Source organism: Lactuca serriola, chromosome 1, assembly GCF_051521515.1.
Source record: "Lactuca serriola cultivar US96UC23 chromosome 1, Lser_US96UC23_V15, whole genome shotgun sequence".
Lineage (NCBI taxonomy): Eukaryota > Viridiplantae > Streptophyta > Magnoliopsida > Asterales > Asteraceae > Lactuca > Lactuca serriola.
Genome location: NC_136408.1, coordinates 81,924,328 through 81,946,709, shown reverse-complemented (window position 1 = coordinate 81,946,709; position 22,382 = coordinate 81,924,328). Strand labels below are relative to the sequence as shown.

Below are 22,382 nucleotides of genomic sequence, written 5' to 3'. Positions count from 1 at the left end.
ATTTGAAGAATAAAACCCCATAAACGATTTCTTGAGCAAAACGATTTCATCCATGACAGATCTAGCAAGAACACGATGAACAAACCCATCAAAAGCTCTTGGTGGATCTGGGATTTTAGATTAAAGAAGATGAACAATTGATTTCTGGTTTGAGTTCTTAAGTTTGAACAGAAAAAGATGAAAATGAAGAATTGATTTCTAGATTTGAGTTCTTGAATTTGAAAATCGAACACCCATATGGGATTATGTTCGAAACATTGATGATTCCTTCAATGCCCCTTTTCTAGGTCTCATCGTTTTCCTCATCTATCAAGTTCCCCAAGTTTGATTCTTCTTTCTTTTTTTCCCATTCCAATGATTTCCTATATGAGTTTTCTTCAATATTGTTTATCTTCCGGTTGATGATTCGATTTTTAGGCTTTTAATATTAGACATATTAGTTAATTCACGAGATTACTTTTGGATTTTGCTAGTTAATAAAACTCTGAAAACAACTAAGAACATAACTCGTATTTTGATACAGTCGATTTTTTTTATTGATTCGAAAAATGTAGAATTAAGATGAACTTGTGATGATCTGATTGAAGTTTGTTGCTTCATATACATAAACGTTTGACCAGATCAGAATTTCAAAGTTTCTTCAGACATTAATCAAACAACGGCTCGACAACGATAGAAAGGACATCAAATGGGTCTGTAAAACCAAAAGACGAAGAAAGTCTTCATATGGGATTATGTTCGAAATTTGTTCAGATCTAACACACACACACACACACACACTCAAACGCAAATCTGAAATCATTTCTAATGAACTTGTTTTTTGATCGTTGTTCTTGAAGATGTTTAATCTGGGTGACGAGGTTGAAGACTTTCTAGAGGAAAAACACATAAATCTAAGTTTTTTGGTGTTTTTGGCCGGAGCCTCGCTGGAGAAGATGACCGGAGGCACCAGAGCTCACAAGTTCGTCGGAAACCGACTAAACATCCGATAGCAGGTCATAAGGATGTTTTTTGAACAGTTCAACAAGTTCAATGGAAAAATATGAGAGAGAGAGAGAGAGAGAGAGAGAGAGAGACTTTATTAGAGGTGAAATAAGAATACCGAAGAAGTCCACACTTATATCCATGGTTTTCTCTTTTAAGAAAACCTTTAACTGATACAAGTCAAAGTGTTACAAAAACACAAAGTTGAATTACCATTTCAAATCTTCACAGAATTGATCACAATCATATACCTATTTACTCTATATGCAATTTACCAGTTTCCAATTTGGATTTCAAATTCCAATGCAATGATGAAAATCCATATTGTAATTGTTTAATTACAATAGGTAAGCATTTAGATCAAGGATTTGCCCAGAAAGCTTTTGAAACATCAAGATAGTTTAGTCTAGATGCACCATAAAGATGTTCCGGAAGCTCATCTTGTGTATTTGCCTGCATAAGTTTTATAAAATGTTAATGTCATAAACATGTAACGAATTATTTATTTTACTATAAAATACAAATAATTATTTGTTTTTTGGACAAAAATACCATTAAAATATTAGTATTTTATAATATAAAAGTTCCAATTGATTACCTTATGATGATACTTTTTTAAAACAATAGTATTTTGTAAACAAAAATAATAATAATAATTCGTTACCCATTTAAGACATTAATCAATAGCAAAAACTAATTTACCTGTATCACAAACGCTGTTTCAGATATCAAACTACTAAAATAACTCAGACAAGTGCTAGCAACCCCCCTTGCAAGTGTAGATGATCCAACATCAATATCAGCCTAAAATGAGTAACACATTTTCATTAAATTTTTATTTTAGGAAACGTATTTTCAAAATCAACAGAGTCTATGTTATAAGTATATAATCCCCAATTACCCAAATAAGAATTGACTAATTGATTGATACTTTATTTGATTATAAGCTTATACAAAAAAAGATTACCATATAATAAAATTGACTTCGTATTTTAATTTTTTTACCTCGATGTAGTTGATCCCACGTATGTAGTTAACTTTAAGCAACTGGCCCACGAGACTGGCTCTACTAGCACTTTGCTTCACAATCCATGGCCCCTAGTAGTCCAAATCAACATCGGATAAATTACAAAAACGGTCCTTATGTTTTACACAAGATCGCAACTTTGGTCTATTTTTTTAAATCATCCCAATATTGCCCCCAACTTTATTTCTTGTTTCAATGTTAGTTCATGAATAATGAAAAATGACCTTTTTTAAACTAAAGATAGTAGTGAAGTTGGAAAGATTTAAAAAAAAGTACCAAATTTGCGATTTCATGTCAAGCAGAGGGACCATTCTTGTGATTTGCTCAATCAACAATGAAAAAGTGTTGAAATGATAATAAAAGTGACTTAAACTTAAAACTTAAAACTTAAAACTTACCTTAGTTACATGAGGTAAGAGCTTAAATCTTGAATTCCTAAATGCATCATCTCCTTCTACAAATTTCTTTAGTAATGGCAAATCTTTGAGAGGAGTATTTGTCATATAGTAACAAGCAATATTATAAGTTGTTGAACCTGGAATCTGATCATTAATCACAAAAGTAAAATTACAATTGTGTCAAAAGTCTTTCTTTTTTTGTAATATAGTATAAAAGTAATCAAGAATGACCTGAAAGTTAACAATGAAGAAAAATTCCGGGCAGCCACGGGCTGCAAATTTCTGAACAATGCTGCCCGATCGGGCAGCAAGATTATCTTCCCGTTTATCTGATCTCAACCAATCCACAGCAATAGTTTGCATCAACGTGGTTTTTGCATGAATCTTGAAATTAAAACCCATATGCAAATAAACATAATAAATAACATTAAAAAAAATGTAAAACGTAATAAGTGAATATAATTCTCTATAGTCTATACCTTCTTATGGTCTTTGAAGTAAGTTTCACCACGTATTTGAAACAACGAAGGTTCTGGAACTGACCAACTGTTTGGTAGATCACCATTTTCATCTTTTGGAAGGGTAAATTTGTAATTACATAAAAACCCATCTTCTCGAGCTACCATTTCCTTACTTTCTAATTGATCATCGTCAAAAGGTTCTGGAAAATCAAAGAATTCATCTGATAATTCTGATTCTTCATCCTCCATTTCTAAAAATAAATCTTCGTTTTCGTTCTTTAAATCCTTTCTTTCAGATAAGTAACTCGATATGTTTGTTTTGAAGAATTCCCTCAAAGCTACATAGATATATAGATGGAAATTAAATAAGGTAGAATATATAATGATGATTAAAATAAAAAATAATTAATAATAATAATAAAGAAACAAACCAGCAAGTCTTCCAAGCATGTGAACTGAAAGAGATTGAGATTTTTGTAAATATTTATAAGATCTCCAAAGTTTCCAGTCAATATCAAGCATGTGTCTGACTACTGATTGTTTATGTTGATGATCAATAGGTGATATTACGTATCCTCCACCTGAAAATAGAATTATTAGATTATTATTTGCCATTTTAAGTATTTGTGGATGTATCTTTTGTAAAAGGGATAAGTGTTTTTATTAATTATATATAATTATATATAAGGAAGTTTTGACATGATAAAAGAGAGTGGTTGTTTGTTGTCGTGTAAAAAAAATATCATCATACATTACTTTTAAGGCATGCACGGACGTAGCCTTTTTGAGGGGGACACTTTTTGTGAAGTACAGAATGATAAAGGATAACTGCAAAAAAAACAAAGTACACAAAAAAGAGTTATTTCCATTTATAGAAGTTGAGCATAAGTTATCTTAGAAAGTGGGGGGCATTCTTGGCACTAAAAAAGGTTCAAAATAGAAAGGTATTATTTATTTTTTTAAATTGTCCTAGATATGTCAATCTTTTTTCATATATTTTCAAAATTTGTTCTATTTTAAGTCATTAGATAAGGCATCCATATCCTCAACTGGAGAGCTTATTTGTTAAGCTTTTTATGACACATATGTCATCAATCCATTTTTTCATAAATTTACTATTGGGCCCACCAATTTTATTTGTATCATTTATTTTTGTATAAGTTGACTATTTAACAACGGGTTGAAAATCTATGGGACCCACCATAAAATTCAATGCAATGGATTGTTAATTTACAAGCTTTCGTAGAAAAAAAAAAAAAAAAAAAAAAAAAACTCTTACAATAGGGAGTAAGTTTTTTAATATATTTTTTCAAAACAAAATTTCTATATCTAGAGTCCACACCTGAAAAATCTATAAAAAAGTCTGTTAATATTTTTATTTTCACAAAATTAAATAATTTTCATGAAAAATGATGTTATTTTTTTTAATTTTTTTTTGTGGTAGTGGAGACCATTGATAAAGCAATTTTGTAAAAAAAAAAATTAAAAGTATTTGATGATATATGGTCATTTTGTGATAAATGTTCAAAAGATGAGCCATTTGGGATACAACCTTCCTAGTCTTGGTTATTGTAGTGACTTGCCCATTTTTATTGTTTATTTTGAGATTTTAAGTTTAAAGTCATAAAATAACAGCATACTTTCAAATTTTAAATTAGTGTTTTTTTTTGTTTATATAAAAGACATTAACCCTTTAATTAAACATATAGTCTCATACCATATGTTCCATCCTCCTCCCTACTCCAATATCTTTGCAACAATAAATCTCTTGGTTTCATCCCCCTAAATGTAAACATTCACGAATAAATTTATTTATGTCACATATAAACCCTAATAACCAAAAAAAAAAAAAAAACAAATGCTACAAATAAAAAGACTACATACCAAGGTAACCAATCACCATTCAAATGCTTATGAATAATATCAGTTTGACCATCTATACTTTCAATCACACTACCCTTCTTCAAATAAAAGTCCCACCTACAACATATATACAAATAATCACACTTTTCATTAAGAAACATTCTTCATGTATATAACACTTTATGCATACATGACTTAATAAAAAAATAAAAATAAAAATAAAAAAAGAACCGCTTACTCTAATCTTGTAGAACCAAGAGACATAAGTATTTGGAATACAACTTCTGGAGCTCCATCAATCACACTCATGGCAGCTATTGCGGGATGAACAACTTTATTTTGATCATATTCGTTTCTTGTTTCTTTAAATAGTCTGAGACCTTAATCAAGAAAACAACTTTTAACCATGGAAAGTAAGAGATCATAAATATAATTAAAAAAAAAAAAGATTTAATTTTGTTAAGTTTACCATTGTGACAACCAAAGATTGTCCAGTAAGATGCCACGTCAGCTGCTTTATGATCTTTAATTGAGACTAAAGAGAGAGGATTTTGGGTCATCTGTATTTGATGGAAGATATTAGTGATTAGTGAAAATAATTAGTAGGGATTTTATTTTGAACTTTTTTTTTTTTTTTTACCTTTAGAGATACTTTCTGAAAGGCTTCAACCCATTTTGCAGCTTCTTCAGGGTTTCTTGCTCCTAACTATTATATAAAGTTTAACAATTAGAATTCGTAGGATTTATAAAAAAGAATTTTTAAAAAAGTTATCGACTTTATGTACCTTAACACTAACCCCATTGCTAGAAATTCCACAAAGAGTGAAAATAAAGAAAACCTGCAAACATAGTAAAGAAAATCAAGAACATGAGGCTTTCAATTAAATTTAACTTTTTACAAATTTCTTTGATCTAATTAAAAAAAAAAGGATTTAACTACCCTTCCTCGAATGCTCTTTTTCCCACTCTCCATTACACAACTACAGGAATTTACAAAGGCAGTTCTAACAGGATCCTGGAACAACAAACCAAATTCCTCTGTAAGTTTTGAAGATTCTGAGTTTGCAGATATGGAAAATAAATTGTTAAAAACTTTGTGTGAAATGCATAATTCAGCAAATAACATGAACAGAGGGAGTAGGGTTTTCTTTTTGATGCTTGGTTTTGGAGGAAAAACAAAAAATTAACAAAACCCAAAACAAAATAGAGACTAGAGCAATGATTTATACAATCAGGCATAAAAGTAATCAGAAATTCCTTGAATGATCATCGTTTTGCTCTCTTCTACTAGAAAAAGGCGGTTTCAATTTCTTCGCGCCTTGAATCCATTTGAAAACAAGAAAACTTAGAATGAGATAACGAGAAAGGGATACGAACATTATGGATGGAAATTGGGACAGAAGTGAAGCTTTTCAGAAGGTGATTTTGAAGAACGTAGTATCGTTTCCTCGAGTATTGAAATCCGAATTTGTTGGAGCGAATGCGATACAGCCAACCTTCCATGATTCTGATTTCATCATCTTTCGATGACCCATCCATGAGATGGAGTAGTCGTGTGTGTCTGAATTTTCAAGTTGTTGAAAAACAGAGCAACTCTGTTTTCTGCAGAGTTGTCCTTCCCAGTCTGATCATATATGGAAGTGGAAGGAAGCCATTAAGTGACATTATATACCCGGTGTTGGATCCGATTGTGATAACTTTTGTGTGGGCCCATTGTCCTGCCATAAGGACTTAATTCACAAAGAAAGTCAACGTCTTTAATTTTGACCGTAACATGTATTCGGATAAAATATATCGAGTGAATTATAATTTTGGTAGTAGTTTTTATTTAGAAGTGTGACTTTCTTTTTATCATGGAAGTCTCGAAATCAAGCTTTAGTCATGCTAATTAAGTCTTAAATTTTTTGATTTTATCATCATTTAACTATTTGAACAGGTTTGAATCGGTTTTTCGGTTTCACTTGTCAACCCTGCTCTCTGTGGATGTGATGTGGCTCTTAGAAGATGATAAAACCCTCTAGAACATGTGTATACCAATTAATATGATGTGGCTCTTAGAAGATGATAAAACTCTCTATTGAACATGTGTGTACCAATTAATGTTGTTGTTTATCCCTTATGTTATCTTAATTTATTTACTTTTATGTTATCATCTCTACAATATATGTGTACCAATTGATGGTCTTTGTTATTTGTTTACTTGCCATAACAACCATAAAAACATGTGTAATCACATGCATCATTCTTTATCTCTAATAATATGTGTGTAACAATTAATGAAAAATCATGTGGGGGATGAATCAAAGAAAGAAGTAAGATAATTTAAGCCTCCATCAAGTAGTATAAGACTATTAGTGACATTTACTTTTAAAAATACAACCACTTTTTTTTTTGGGACATTTCATTAAACAATTGATTTATATCTCCACAAGGTAAAGGTAAAGGAAGACAATCACATATTTAAGTAATTTCTTTGGTTGAAAAGGAGATGTGGGAGACAAACAGAGCAAAACATTATGGGTGTGTTCAACACGAAACGTTTGGGATCGTTTAAGAGCTTCTAGCTTCTAGCGTTTAACAAAACGTTCCGTTTTTTAACAGAAAATATTGTTTGGCACTACAAGTTTCCAGCGTTTAGTTTAAACAGAACGCTCCAATTCCAAATGTTACTTCATGTAGCATTTAACAAAACGCTACAAGCTACCCGCTACACGTTAATTTTGCCGAACACGCCCTATATTGCTTTATATATATATATATATATATATATATATATATATATATATATATATATATATATATATATATATATATATATATATATATATATATATATATATATGGGCGGTCCTAGAATGGGGGCAATTGCCCCCACAACAAAAAAATTCATTAAAAAATAGGTTTTTTTCAAAAAAATATATTTTAACCATTCAAAAGTATATATTTTGACTCATCAAAAAAATTTGCCCCCCATAAAAAAAGTTATAAAAAAAATTGCCCCCTCTTTGGAAAATTCTTGGGTCCGCCCCTATATATATATATATATATATATATATATATATATATATATATATATATATATATATATATATATATATATATATATATATATATATTCTCTCATTAACCATTTTTCAATAAAACAATCAAAAATTCGTTAAATCATCAAACTAGCCATAAATTTCACAAAATGTAATTTGAAATGTGATAGGTGCTATTTGTGAAAAGATGGATATTTTTAGGACAACTTCCGTTAACTAGGCAATAATTACTTTCAACCTACCATATTATTTGTAAATGCAACAAACAATATTTATTTATCACCTACGATTTTATTTGTAAATGCAACAAACAATATTTACTTATCACCTATGATTTTATTTAGTACTATATAAAATGTTTTAATCATAAAATTTTCTAATTCATTTTAAAACGACTTACTCTAAAGTTGGTGTTTGGCATTGCAAAGAGAAACGCAGTTTCTGGTGGCCCGAATGAATCATTACCAACTAAGATGGTTGATTATATATTTGAAGTGATGACACAGGCCGAAGAAGCCAACTGAAAGGACTCAGAAAAGAGCATGATACTTAATGAATGTAGCGACGTTCTCTCAATATGGAAGAAAAATAAAGAATGGGTAGTTGATACTAAGAAAAAACCAAAAGTTGTAGAAAATTGGATTGATGGTTCAGATATGAAGATTAACAGGCATAAGGTATAACAGAACTGTCATGCAGACGTTAGAATTAGAAAACATTTTATTGAATGCGAAAAAGCATTGTATCCGTTACAGATTCCTGATATATTTGTCAAAAATAAGTTTGTAATCAATGTAATGATAGTGTAATATGTTTGTAATATGTTTGCAATGTTATTCTATCGTTTTAAATCATTACGGTTTAAGTGATGAAAATTAAGATTAGTACCATTTATGAAAATTTCATTTTTTTTGTGCAAAGTATAAAAAGTAATCAATGAAAATATATCAAAGTCCTAAAAAGTTTGTTATGGCTTCGTCATGGTGTGTCATGACTCCAACGCTTGTATTTGCCGCAAAGTTTTAACAAACTGTCGCCTTAAGTCATATATCTATATAAAATTGAATAATAGAATATATATATATATATATATATATATATATATATATATATATATATATATATATATATATATGCAAAATTGCCGCCTTCCGTCACGCTTTATAAACGACGTAGCTCGCCATGACTCAAAAAAACTCGAGGCTTGACATTGCCGCCAAGTCACGCCTAACTTTATTTAAAACCTTGAAATATATATTGCACATGTGTTTTATACACATAAATTTTATACACAACAACTATCATAATAAAATAGGATTTGAAAAAGTATGATGATCCATGCACAACATTTTTTTGTCATACACAACAATTTATGTTTTATATAATTATATAGTACAACCATATAATGCTTAAATTTTTATGTATGACTAAAAAATATTGTATACAAGTCACTACCCTTTGAAAAAGATTTCCAATAAATACAAGTCATCTTATAATGAAAAGTCATAGCGAGTGTTTATGTTGTAGTTAGTGTAATCAAAGGACAATCTAACATCAACTACTCTAAAAACATACAAAGAAACTCATTAGGGTCCCGCTTATTGAGACAAACGCTCAATCCACACAAAATTTATAGTGATAGGTCAACATGGTAAACATGCATTCATCCGATAGTCGTTGCCATCTACAGTTACAAAGAGTCCATTTTGAAATTTCTCAAATGTTCATTCACATTTAAGCCACTCATAAATGCCCCCAAAGCAAGATTGTCGTATGTATCTAAATTCATGCTTTCAATTCGTAGCTCTCCTATTATCCAACATTGACTGATATTTATAGGATAATATATTAGATCAACAATAAAAAATACAAAAAATAAAGAACTGACCAATAATCATAAAAAATTAGTAGTCAGGTTATGTGATAACCAGTAACATGGGGCGTGTTATACCCACGTGGCATACGTTACCACATGTGAACACGCCTCCCCTACGTGTTATGTTACATGTTGTTGTCCCCGTAACATTCCATAATGGGAGAAAATTCGACCTTTTGTCCTTTCATTTTGAAAGTTAGAAATTTATTTTTATTTTTATTTTTACAAATTTTCATATATAAATAACAACCTAATTTAACATTTTGTACACAACAACTTCACACAAACACTTCTATTTCTCAATATTCTTACATCCATTGTAACATCTCAAAATTCAAGATCAAAAATTTCATTTTTAGTTAAGTGATTATAAAACCAATAGTCTAAAACATCCATAGTGTCATCCCATGTCAAAACCAATATGTCAATAATCAAAACATGTCATAATAAAACAACATCATAGTATAACTCTCAAAGATCTCATGTGCGGAAATCATGGTGTGATGCGCTGCAATCATACTAAGTCCTTTCCTTTCGAAGAAGAAGTACCTGAAACAAAAACTGAAAACCGTAAGCACAAAGTTTAGTGATTTCCCCATCATACCACATAATCACATACTGCCAAACATATATGGGTGCCCGACCTACCATGTCAAGCATATCTGGGTGCCCGACCTACCCTCCAATATATTTCAACCGGTTATGGGGTCTATTTCACCCCTACTACTACTACTACCACATAATAACATATCATAAACATATTGTCAGACATATCTGGGTACCCGACCTACCCTTCAGTGTATTCCAACCAGTTACAGGGTCTATTTTTCCCCTACCGCTACCACATAATAACATAGCAAATGAGCACATAAAACATAACATATAGTGGCATATCAGACAATTATCACAAAGAAAATCATCTCTACTACAATAACTACTAGTGGGTCGGCATTGGTGCCTTCGACCCACTCATACAGGAAGGTAACTTATCTCGAAAATTGGAATGTAGCTGAAAATCCTCGACTCCAAATGTCAACCAAAATCAAGCTCCTAAACATGAAAGATTTCCTTAATTACCCTTTCATACTCATAATCCCTTATGGGTCAACTTTTGTCAAAGTCAAAGTCAACGCTCCGAGTTGACTGGACTCGTCGAGTTTGACCTTTAACTCGCTGAGTTCTCAAGAATCATAAAATCATGGAATCACGATCCAACTCGTTGAGTTTTCCTCCAACTCGCCAAGTTCCTCCTTGACTCACAGAATCGCGATATCCCGAGTTGACTCGTCGAGTTTCTCTTACACCTCGTCGAGTCCCTCTTTTTTTCCAATAGAGTCGGGACACTTCCAGTACAACTCGTCGAGTTCTCTTATGAACTCGATGAGTTCTTCAGTCTGTCAACTTTCTTAATGCATTAAGTCCCTATTCTTCAAATCAAGGCCCTATCTTTTGGATTCAAGCTGGAAATACGTCTAAAAGGTTAAAGTTTCCAACTTTACCCATTAAGAACCTTTCCCCAAGACATGAACTCAAACTGTAACATACACATTCTGAAATTGTGTATTGTTATTATTAAAAGTGAATAAAATTGAGTGTTGAGTTCTAACAGATAGTTTTTACTAGAAATGAAGTAAAACTATGTTTAGAATCACTCATAAAATATTGGAAGTCTTATGAGATTCCAATTAATAGCCAAATAATGAAAATTTAGCGAAAATATAAAATTAGAAATAAGTAAACTTTTATTATTTGATGTTGTAGAGAATCTCGTTAGAAGTGTTTAGGCGAAAACCTCGTCGAAATCCGAGTTGTAACGAAGAAGTTATGACCAATCGAAGATCCACGACAAAACCGGCACGACGCCGAATGATGTGACAAGTGAGTTTTTGATAAACTAATTTTTAGCCTTAGTAATCTAAATTAAAGTCGTAGTATTCGTTAAACCGAGAAGTTCGATAAAAAGAACGCCAAAATCTGACTTCGTATGAAGAAGTCATGATTTTTCGAAGTTTCAGCTTAGCAGTAAACAACTAAAAACTCAAATTTTAGATCGAGTGATTTTTAGCCGACACAACCTAAACGAGAATTGAAGGTCTCGTCATTAGTAGTACAATGGTAAAAATTCTGATGAAAACGGATGTCGGATGAAGAAGTTATGATTTGTTAACGGATTTTCCTGTCCCGGTCTGTTAAAAATAATAATATTAAAATTAAAGTCAAAATTAGCCGACGAAATCTAAACGAAAGTTGTAGAGTATAATTTTAGCTATGCGTGCATATAAAGAACGTCAAAAACGGAGCTCGTATGCGAAATTTATGGATTTTACAAGATTTGGCACAAAAATCGAGAAATTTCGCATGAAAGTGTTGCCACGTCACCTCGCATGAACAATAGCCGCTCTACCCGGATCTGACGCGTGTTGCCTTCCGATTCGCCCAGATCTTCGGCACAATGCGCATACGACACGCCTCGCATCGCTAGAGCTAGTCCGAGCCTCGCCGAAGCCGCCACCTGTTCCGAGCCTCGTTGCTGACTCGCCTTCCCCCTTCGCGTGTCTCTCTCCCTCGCTGCCACCTCGCTGCTTCGCTGAGTCACCCTTCTCGGCCGAACCTCGCATGCGGTCCACGTGCTCGCTTCTCATTGCCTTGGATCCGAGCCTTCGGATCTCCTCCCTATAAATACAAGGCCTGCGAGCCTTGCCGAGGAATTTTAGACTTTTGCCATTTTTAACCCCAAAATCAATATTTTTGTTATTTTGACATCCCCCGAAGCCCCGATATCATTTTTAGCACCCGAAACACGCCCCGAAATTCCCGAGAAGCCCGGAAAATTTATCTTTTCGGTTTCGAAGCTCTACCTTCGCAGAGCCCGATTTTCAACGACGAAAGTCATATTTAGAGCCGAAGTGCTGCCCAAATTATTATTTTGACCCCCGGTTAATTCAAAGTGAGTTCAATATATAGGAACCAGCAAATGTTACTATTCTGTTTTAACATGACATATTACTTCATTAAATAAATAAAGAAATCATTAACCATTTTTAAATAAAACCAGCAAATGTTACTATTCTGTTTTCACATGACATATATACATGCAACAAAAACATACAAACAAAAGGGATACAAGCAAAATCAAAGACAATAAAAGAGGCCAAGAGGGTGTGCCAACCTTCAAAAGCGATGGAAATCCGAAACCAAATCCGTGCACCACAATGCTGGAAGTGTAAGTGCATCCTTGTTATCCAAACGGACATAACAACATCAAAACGCTAAAATTTATGATTTTATTATTTCATTCAACTTTGTAGGGCCTTAATATATCATACACACACAATCACAAAGGGTGAGTACATTAGCACATTTATAAATCTAGATTGCTAGACGATGTTTATGTTTAGGTTTTCCCTACATACACTCATGTGTATAGACTTAATTAGGATCTCAACAGACACTAAATATTTGTTAAATATGAATATTTTTTTGAAGGGTGGTAAATTATATTAAATGATGAGCTCTAGCCAAATGCAAGAAAGAAAATATTGCAAACCAATGCAAGCTAAAACTAAGTTATGTAGCACTCCAATTATTTTTAGCTTTTCTACTCTTATTACCGATCCATAAATACGACATATCAACAACATTAGATATCATACAAATAAAAAATTGTAGGAGTAGTAGACCCAAAAAGCACAAAGTTTCGGTAATTCCGCAAGCTCTAAAAAGAAATTAGCACCACCACATCAAAACCTTCCATTGACCTTCCTGTCAACTGAAATCATATATATTGTTTATTCAAATTGAATAATACACATGAAAATATATGAAGTAAAATAATAAACAGATGTATTATATGAAGAAACTATATCAACATAAATATCTATTTATATATAAATTACTCATTAATTTTGGTATTTTGGTTTTTTCAATAATACAAAGTGTAGAAAAAAAAAAGCAATTTACAATAAAGTCATTATATTATCATATAATTTTGATTTTGACACCATTGTTTTACTTAATTATGTCATCATATTTATAATTTTGACCGGCTTTCCATGTTCTTCTGGTAATCAATTTTCTTGTATTGCAATAAAGTAACTAAGTTTATCAAAATTTTGATTTTGACACCGAATTTAAAATTGTATGAAAGTCACTATATTACAACAAAATTTGATTTTAACATCGAGTTTTTTTTTTTCAATTATGTCATTACATTTACAATTTTGTTGGAATCTCCTGAATTGTTCAATTGGTTGACATTATAATAAAATTGTAAATATAATGACATGATTGAGGAAAAAAAAACTCGATATCAAAATCGCGATTATATGGTAATATAGTGACTTTCTTTTCAATTTGAAACTTTATGTAAAATTCGAAATTTTGATAAACTTAGTGACTATATTGCAATTCGGAAAAAATGATTATCATGATAACATAGAGAATTAGTCATTTGGTTGATATTGAAACAATATTGTAAATATAATAACATAATTGAGAAAAAAACTTGGTATAAAAATCAAAACTTTGTGGTAATATAATGACTATCTTGCAATTTGTTCAAAAAAAAAACAATGATTTTTCTGGTCCTTTGGATGTGGAAAATTATGTTATTGGAATTTAAACCTTGTTCTCAATTTTTTTTCCTTGCAATTTGTCAAAAAAAAAAAAGAAAAAACATATATACGAACAAAACATATATAAACAACCATTTTATCTGACAAATGGTTCGTTTTTGAAAGTTATTTTCATTTAGATATAAACAAAAACGGAGGTGTAATTGAAAGTTGAAACGGATTGCATTAAAGTATGGGTGTGCATCAACAGTCAACAATCAACAAACCTCCCATACCATCATATCCATTAAATTAAATGTGCAGCACAGCACAGAAGTTTAAAGTTTCATAAATCTGCCCCATGCAACTTTGAATTTAATATCACAAGAATCTGATATCATAATTCATATGATGTGTTAGCCATGTTACAGCTGGCCATCCGCCCAAACACGGCGGCTGTGCATGGGCTGATTTGTACTTTTCGCCGCCGACACCAACTTCAGATTCAGATGGTCACAAGTCACAAGTAACACGTAGCAACGGCAGATAACCATGTTCATTCATTGCCTGCCCTTTAACGCTTCATCATAAATTGATCATAATTCTACCTTGTATAAAATATTGATTCATTAAATAATATAATATATTGAATTCCGTTCTAGATTATAGTAATAATAATATATTCAAGTAGTGAAATAAAAATTGATTTATAAAACAAAAAGATAAACTATACGGGGGGAGACAGATGATTAAGAGCTAAGTGCATGTCAACATATTCTAAAATATAAATTGAATAAAAATAGGTTAATTTTGTATGATACTTATTGTTTATTTGAAATGTTAAGAAATATATATGTTGCATGTCAACATATTCTAAAATATAAATTGAATAAAAATAGGTTAATTTTGTATGTTATTTGTTGTTTATTTGAAACGTTAAGAAATATATATGTTTGGAGGTGGTGATGTTCAAAACCGGGTGTCATAAATTTTGGATATTTACGATAGTAGATATTGACATGTGAATCTCAAATTTGTTAAAGAAATAAAATATATTGCTATAAAACAAAAAAGGTAGGTTTAATTATAAATTTGGTTACTTTTATTTTGAATATCATTTTTGGTTTAATGGTTTGAAATCTTTTAGCTACCACATGTGTAACCTAATTGTTTGGTTTAGTTTGATTTTTGTGGTTGTTCCGTTTGAGAATTATATATTCAAGAACAAATCATATGTTATACACATGTTGATTTTAAAATATGCGATTTGATGGAATTGTTATGTATGTAAATTTTATGAGAGCATTTTAAAAAAAAAGCTATCATTGGTTTCTTCACGTTATGCGTTACCTTTGTTTTAAAATAAATATGATCAATTGAGGTCGTAACTTTTTATTTTTAAAATTAACTTGTAAAATAGAACAAAGACAAAATCAACCTAAAAACGGTAACCTCAAGTTTCATTCAAAGAAAAAAACTAAAAAAATCATGATAAAGGAAACATAACAATTTAAAACCTCAAGATGTCTCTTTAACTTGTACAAGGCTATCTATTTTGCTTTCTCTATTAAGATATGATGGATTTGAGAATGTAAAAGCTTTTTATTTGTGATAGATTGATAATCAACTGTTAAATAAACATTTTAATTAATTATAGTTATTTATTTACGACAAAATTTAATTTATTTGCTAAAAGATTTCCTTAAAGGCAAGTTTGGTTCGTTGATTTTGAATGTCATGTGCGAAAAGTAAAAATTGGTCCTGAAATTTCGGATTATCAATGGATAGAGACATAAAACTAACCTGTTTTTTTAAAATAAATCATATTCCATGTGATGTTTGATCGAATTTCGCGGATGATATAACTTTTTGTTCCGATTCTTTCAATTATTCGCTTTATTTTTTAAAATTAAATAAAATTCTATTTTGTGTTTTAGAAATTCTATTGTAATCGTTGAAACAAATCGAAAGATATTTTTTAGTATAATCGATAAAAAAAAAAAAAAAAAAAAAAAACATAATTAGTACCCTCACCCACAAATACATATGGGTGGTTGCCTCGTTGGAGAAATAAAAACAATCTATCTTAGAAAATTGGGTAGGGTTATAGTGGAGATCTGGATAGTGGATACCCTTTGAATTGTGTAAATATTTTTCAAACTGATATTTATACTTTATGCCCGAGTTATAAGAAACTCAATCTAGGATAATCCCAAGTTAACACTTACGAATCTAGGCACAGAAAATATAAACCAAATTGTTAGAAGATTCTGAGTTCGTATGAAGAAAACGAGAGCTAAAAATGTCATATTTTCTCCTCAAGATGAGAGTCGTTTAAATAGAAAACGATAAGTAGGGTTTCATTTGAGGGTTGGCCGTCATGGGTTGTTTTGAAAACAAGTCAAGGGAATGACAAATTAATGAGAAAATCACTGGGTGAGTATATGAAGTTCGTTTTAAATATTGAACGACTTATTATATATACAAATATTAAATAGATAAAGGTTGAAACGCTTAACCTCAAATTGGACGTATTACACATACTCTTTTGATAACATTACGTTGCATTTATTTCCGTAGAAAACACGTTCAATGGATTAATTACAAAAAAAAAAAAAAAAAAAACACATGTTGAGTTTAATTCGTTGTAATTTAGTAATAAAATTCAGTTGTTCTAAAAAAACATATAATTATACATTTCATATATATGAATAATGCATTACATATAAAAAAATACAACATGTTTGCTAAATCTAAGATTTGGTATTTGTAAACACAAACTATATATGCACATCTATCCTCACCTAATACTACATCGCATAATGCCGCCTATATCTACATTAATTACAAAATATATTTAATTAACCTTTTTTTTTTTTTTGTAAATATTTATCTATCTTTCTCTTGTCATCTTAAGATGAGCTCTATCTGCCTTCACAAGCCGATTATGGAATTGGATCCACTCTCTTTTGCACCTATTTCTTACCTATCATTATTATTTTTCAAACAAAAACCATGAAAAATATTCTTCACTATAATATCATTACCTTAAACATGTTAAATATGTAACAAAAAAAAATTATATATTTACTTACCCTTTGCCATCCATATTTCCCATTCACAATTTGACCCTAAAAACACACAACCGACCACATTAAAATGAGATTAAATGACAATTTTACCCTTATATCTCAAAAAAATGAATTTCACCTGAATTCCAAGTGTAGGAATGACTTGATGAACGATCCATTGTGAATCTACCACACCAATTTTCTCATGTGCAGGCTATCACAACAACCAATTATATATTAATAAATATATATTTATTTATTTTTTTCATTCGTGTGTTGTCATTTTTCCAAATATTATTTATCCAGACAACACTTTACATGAAAAGGAAAAATGCATGGAAAGGGCAAAAAAGGAATTAACAAACCTCTACACATCTTCTAAGAGCAAAATCCAAACCCCATCCATGCACCAAATCATTCTCCATGTCCATAAAAAAACCCCAATATTAGTATATATTACAACAACATTTATAAAATATCTTGAAATAGCAACATACTTACATTTCTTTACTAATAATAGCAATTTTACCAAAAATAGTAATGTACATAGATTTGCCTTCTTTAATTGTTTCATATTGCTATTATCAGTAAAAAAAAAAAAAAAAAAATTTACCTGAATCATATGCCACACACACCACCAAGCTTCCCTAGAGAAAACCGGAGCCATAATCTCTACAAATCTGAATTTAAAATAAATAAAAAAATAGAAAAACTAGTGATAATGAGAGAGAGAGAGAGAGAGAGAGAGAGAGAGAGAGAGATTACGCTGCACATGGGGGTAAATGAGGATCAATGCACCATCCAGGTCTCTCTTTTGTATCCCTGTTGACATCCAAAAAGAAAAACAATATTATAATATTTATAATAAAAAAATTAGGAAATTAAAAAATTAAAAAAAAAAAAAAAAAATGGTGAAGGAACATACTTGTGAACTTCTTTATCACCTCTTCTTTTTGTCATTTGCCATGTTAATCCATCATTGGGTTCAAGCCCAGGTTGAGAAATCTCCAAACCATGTTTTTTAACTAACTCCATATACCTTCAACAATCAACAATTTCATATTACTATAAATATAATAAAAATCATTTATCAGCCAAAATTTAAAAATAAATAAATAAAATACTTGTCCCCATTAAAATGTTCTACACCAAGATCTTCATCCCATATAAATATATATTCATAAGCTGCCACAATATCTGGATGCATAAACCTCTTTGCATACCACCTATACAAAAACTTATTATTTTATTTAAAAAAAAAACAAAAAACAAAAAATGTAATTTTTTTTCTTTTAATGAAAATTACATACCATTTGGTTTGTCCTTTTACACTGACATGAATTGCATCCTTTGACCACTCAAATTGATCCCATTCTGTTGTTCGACCATCATAGTGAAAAAGCAAGATTTGGAAATCATCTGAAAACTAAAAAACATTATTCCCAAATTAGCCTTGACACATTAAACCCAATAAAATAAAAAGTGATTAGTAAAACCTTTTTTACTGAAGCATCAATGTTATCTCTTTGATCCCAACCAACAGTGAAAGTTACCAAGTATTTTGGCTTCTTCTTTATATCCTTATAAATCCAACACATTATAAATAAGTAAGTAAGTAACAATTAATGAATGTCAAACTAAGGGTAAAATTGTCATTATGCTTTTTTTCTTATACCTCACCAGGATCACCCCATAATCTTCTTAAGTATAAATCTGTTTGTGGGACCACAATTCCTGGAGGTAATGACTCAGCACCACGTGGATTTTTAGGAGCATAAATCTGAGGTTTTACAGGTTTATTAAACGAGTCGAGATGTTCAAGGGCAATATGGTCAAAAGCCATTGATTGATAGTCATTCATCATTGACAAACGACTGCTTGAAGGTAAGTTAATCTGTAAATTAACAAAGGAAAATCAATATCCAAGATTTTAATTTTAAATTAAAGTAAGCTAACCTTGGTAAGAGCAACATATGGAAAATGAACCCCAATTAAGTATCCAAAGATTACTCCCATAATTGAAGTTATAATTAATCTTGCATTATCATTTGGCTTCTTTACAATGTTTCTGTATAAAAAATTTAATTATAAACAAACCAACAAGATTTGAAATTTTGAACCAAAGTTTGGAAAAAGTATTTAGGCTTTACCCTCGATGAATGTTTTTCATTGTGGTAAAGAAAGGCCAGATTTAGGGTTAAAGAAAACACAAGGGAAATCCAATAGCATGAAGAGTTTCTAAAGAACATACAGCAAGTTCCCAAAGATATAAGAGTGTGAAACAGTGTTACTATGAATGGAAATACCTGAAAAAACATGATTAGGAAAAAGTCAGTATTGGTTTGCAATTTGCATATGATTCAAAGTTTATAGGAAGTTTTTATCCTTTGTTAAACCAACAAAAGATGGAAGAAGAAAGAATTTTTTTTCTCAAATAAGCAAACAACAAGGTTTATAAACAGAAAACGATTGTCTTGTTTCTGCATATAGATTAGCACCATTTCATCGAACTCAAATCAAGTGTCCTCTTTTGAGTTCAAAATTCATGTCTGGAACTTCCCTATTTTAAAACTAGCATGAATCGTATTTGCTTTTCCCCTTTTGATATGTTTAATCGAAAATTTAAGCTTCAACTTCCAATTATAGTAATTTAAAGTTGAAGAAACACAATAACATCATGGAAAACAACCAAGCGTTTTTGTATATCACGTACAAACCCTAATCACATCCTGTTGGTGTAACAGAAATCGATCATATGAAATATTGTGGAGGAACTTGCACCGTTCATTTGAAACGATTGTATGAAACATTCATACAATCAATGATATAACGCATGCGAATTCAAAGAAATTTCGAGTTAGAAGATGCTTACAGGTCTGAGGTCTCCACGATGATAGGGAGAGAGAGAGAGAGAGAGAGAGAGAGAGAGATACGTCGTCTTCCTGTGAGATATTGGTATGGTTTTGGAAGGAAAATTTCCAGGGATTTTGAAAATGTTTTGGTTTTAACTTGATAATGTATCATAATTTGCTTACATCATGATATTGGGTATGTGGTGCCTCCATTAACGTTCTTCGTGAAGATTGATCGCCATTTTTTTTTTGGAATAGGCAATGGGTAATGGCCGATGTGCGGGCGCGAAAAGGTATTTGGATTTTTATAAGAGAAATTAAATATACAAATACGCTATAAATATTATTTGAAATAGAAACATGATTTAAGTCGGTTACATTTGAAATTTAAGTTTTAAAACTAATGATAGAAGTTTATAATAATGTAATTTTTATTTTTTTAATTGGGTTTTTTTATTTGGTTATAAAAAGATATCATGATTTTTAAAATTCATAGTGAAACCAAGATCATCCACATATAGGGTCTTTCAAAGAAATTTTGCAACGTCACTAAGAGTATAATGGAATTGTAATTGAAAATTTATGAATTTTTTAAGAATTAAAGTAAATGTGTATATTCTCTTTCCTACTTGGCAATCCATACAACTCTATAAAGTTTAATCCATTGGAGATCGCCTAAGGCACCGTATATAGATTGCCACTTAGGACTCCATCTTTGAATATTTGAAAGACTTGCAAGTTGCAAGTGGGTTTATAATATTATTTTAATCTACCAAACCATATGTCGCTCCTTTTTGCAAGATGTTAAACTTGCACTGGTGTAGATGCTCTAACTACATTCCTTAGGCCTGTACTTTTTTTTTTGTTGATCTATATTTTAAATACTTTGAAACATTTATGAATATATAATCAAATAAAAGAGTACGTTATTCAATAACAATTTATTATAAATATGTGGTGTCTATGTAACTTATTGTATAAAGTTCATTTGGTTGGTTAAAGTGAAGATTAGTTGGGAAATTATAAGAGACGTTGGAATACTATAAGATCCCAAAAAACATATATATTTTTTATTATATATATATATATATATATATATATATATATATATATATATATATATATAATTTATTTTTAAACATGTTTTATGTTATTATATCCCTTTAGCTCTCCAACTAAAGGGATTCTACGATGTTTAGCATTGAGATAAGATAACTACATAACTCATAAGGATATTTTCTTTTCCTATTTATCAAAAATTAAATCCAAGTGAATGTTGGTAGCTTAATGAGGACTTGGGGGATTCAAATTTTCGGCTTTAAATATAAACCAACTCTTTGCAAATACTACTTTGAATATCGACAATGTTTGTATCTTCATATCAAACTTATTGGCTCCACGACTTATTTTAGAGACTGACCATGAAAGACTTGTATGACAAGAAAGTCCATTGAAACTGAATAGTAAATTTTATATGGTGTCTCTTTGTGTTGGCTATGATATAAGGATCTGAATGATGGTCGAGCAAGAAAAAACATCAGAGGGAGATAAAGTAGCAAAAAGGAAGATATGGTGGTGGACATGTGGTAAATATTGTGTGAAGTTAAGGTGTGTTTGATGTGGGTTCTAACCGAATCTAAAGAGGGGCTTGGTCCAAAAAACCCAATTTGGCATGTTTGATATTACTTCTAAACTATTGGGACTCAGTCCACACCAAGACTCGGCCTATGAGAAAGTTTAGATTCTTAGGTACCAAAAATTGCACCTCTTCTTTCTTCTCACAAGAGCAAGCCTTAAGCTGCGTTTGGCGTGCCACAGCTAGCTGAAAAACTTGTTTATTTTTCGAGCTTTTTTAGGTTATTATGTTTGATAAGCCAAAAAGCTAGCTTTTTAAGAGCTTTTTTTACAGACATTCCAAATATACCCTTAATTAATTATGGAAAACTTATTTTGGAAAATACCCTTTTATGTAATTTTATATCTTTCATCTAACTTATCAACTAGTTTTTACCAAACGCTTTTTTTTACAACTAACTTATCAGCTAGCAACTAGCATTTTAACCATCAGCTAGCTATCAACTAACTTTTCAGCTAGCACGCTAAACGCAGCCTTAGTGTTATTTATTTATTTATTTGCTTATTTTACACCATAATACAAATCTTTTTGTGACAATAACAAGGAATAGATAAGTAATTTTTTATATGAAGTTTCCATAAAAAAATATTGTAACTTTCATAAAAACCATGAAAAAACTA

The 22,382-nt window shown here is 30.7% G+C and overlaps 2 protein-coding genes across 2 annotated transcripts; both read right to left on the bottom strand.

The window, feature by feature from the left end:
- Positions 1 to 1,060: 1,060 nt before the first annotated feature.
- Positions 1,061 to 6,352, bottom strand: LOC145093453 (protein ENHANCED DISEASE RESISTANCE 2-like). The gene is made up of 16 exons (XM_079031586.1): positions 6,111 to 6,352; positions 5,674 to 5,748; positions 5,519 to 5,572; positions 5,374 to 5,439; positions 5,203 to 5,293; positions 4,972 to 5,113; positions 4,755 to 4,850; positions 4,588 to 4,652; positions 3,627 to 3,698; positions 3,302 to 3,451; positions 2,889 to 3,208; positions 2,641 to 2,793; positions 2,410 to 2,553; positions 1,990 to 2,082; positions 1,687 to 1,788; positions 1,061 to 1,437 (listed from the first exon to the last, which is right to left on the bottom strand). Exons 1-16 carry the CDS (start codon positions 6,270 to 6,272, stop codon positions 1,345 to 1,347), a joined length of 1,878 nt encoding a protein of 625 aa, XP_078887712.1. The 5' UTR covers positions 6,273 to 6,352; the 3' UTR covers positions 1,061 to 1,344.
- A 10,572-nt stretch (positions 6,353 to 16,924) lies between these two features.
- Positions 16,925 to 20,402, bottom strand: LOC145069686 (uncharacterized). The gene is made up of 14 exons (XM_079016637.1): positions 20,147 to 20,402; positions 19,425 to 19,580; positions 19,231 to 19,342; positions 18,950 to 19,168; positions 18,771 to 18,854; positions 18,585 to 18,700; positions 18,399 to 18,500; positions 18,200 to 18,313; positions 18,040 to 18,096; positions 17,888 to 17,954; positions 17,640 to 17,693; positions 17,414 to 17,488; positions 17,299 to 17,334; positions 16,925 to 17,189 (listed from the first exon to the last, which is right to left on the bottom strand). Exons 2-14 carry the CDS (start codon positions 19,442 to 19,444, stop codon positions 17,097 to 17,099), a joined length of 1,149 nt encoding a protein of 382 aa, XP_078872763.1. The 5' UTR covers positions 19,445 to 19,580; positions 20,147 to 20,402; the 3' UTR covers positions 16,925 to 17,096.
- Positions 20,403 to 22,382: the final 1,980 nt, after the last annotated feature.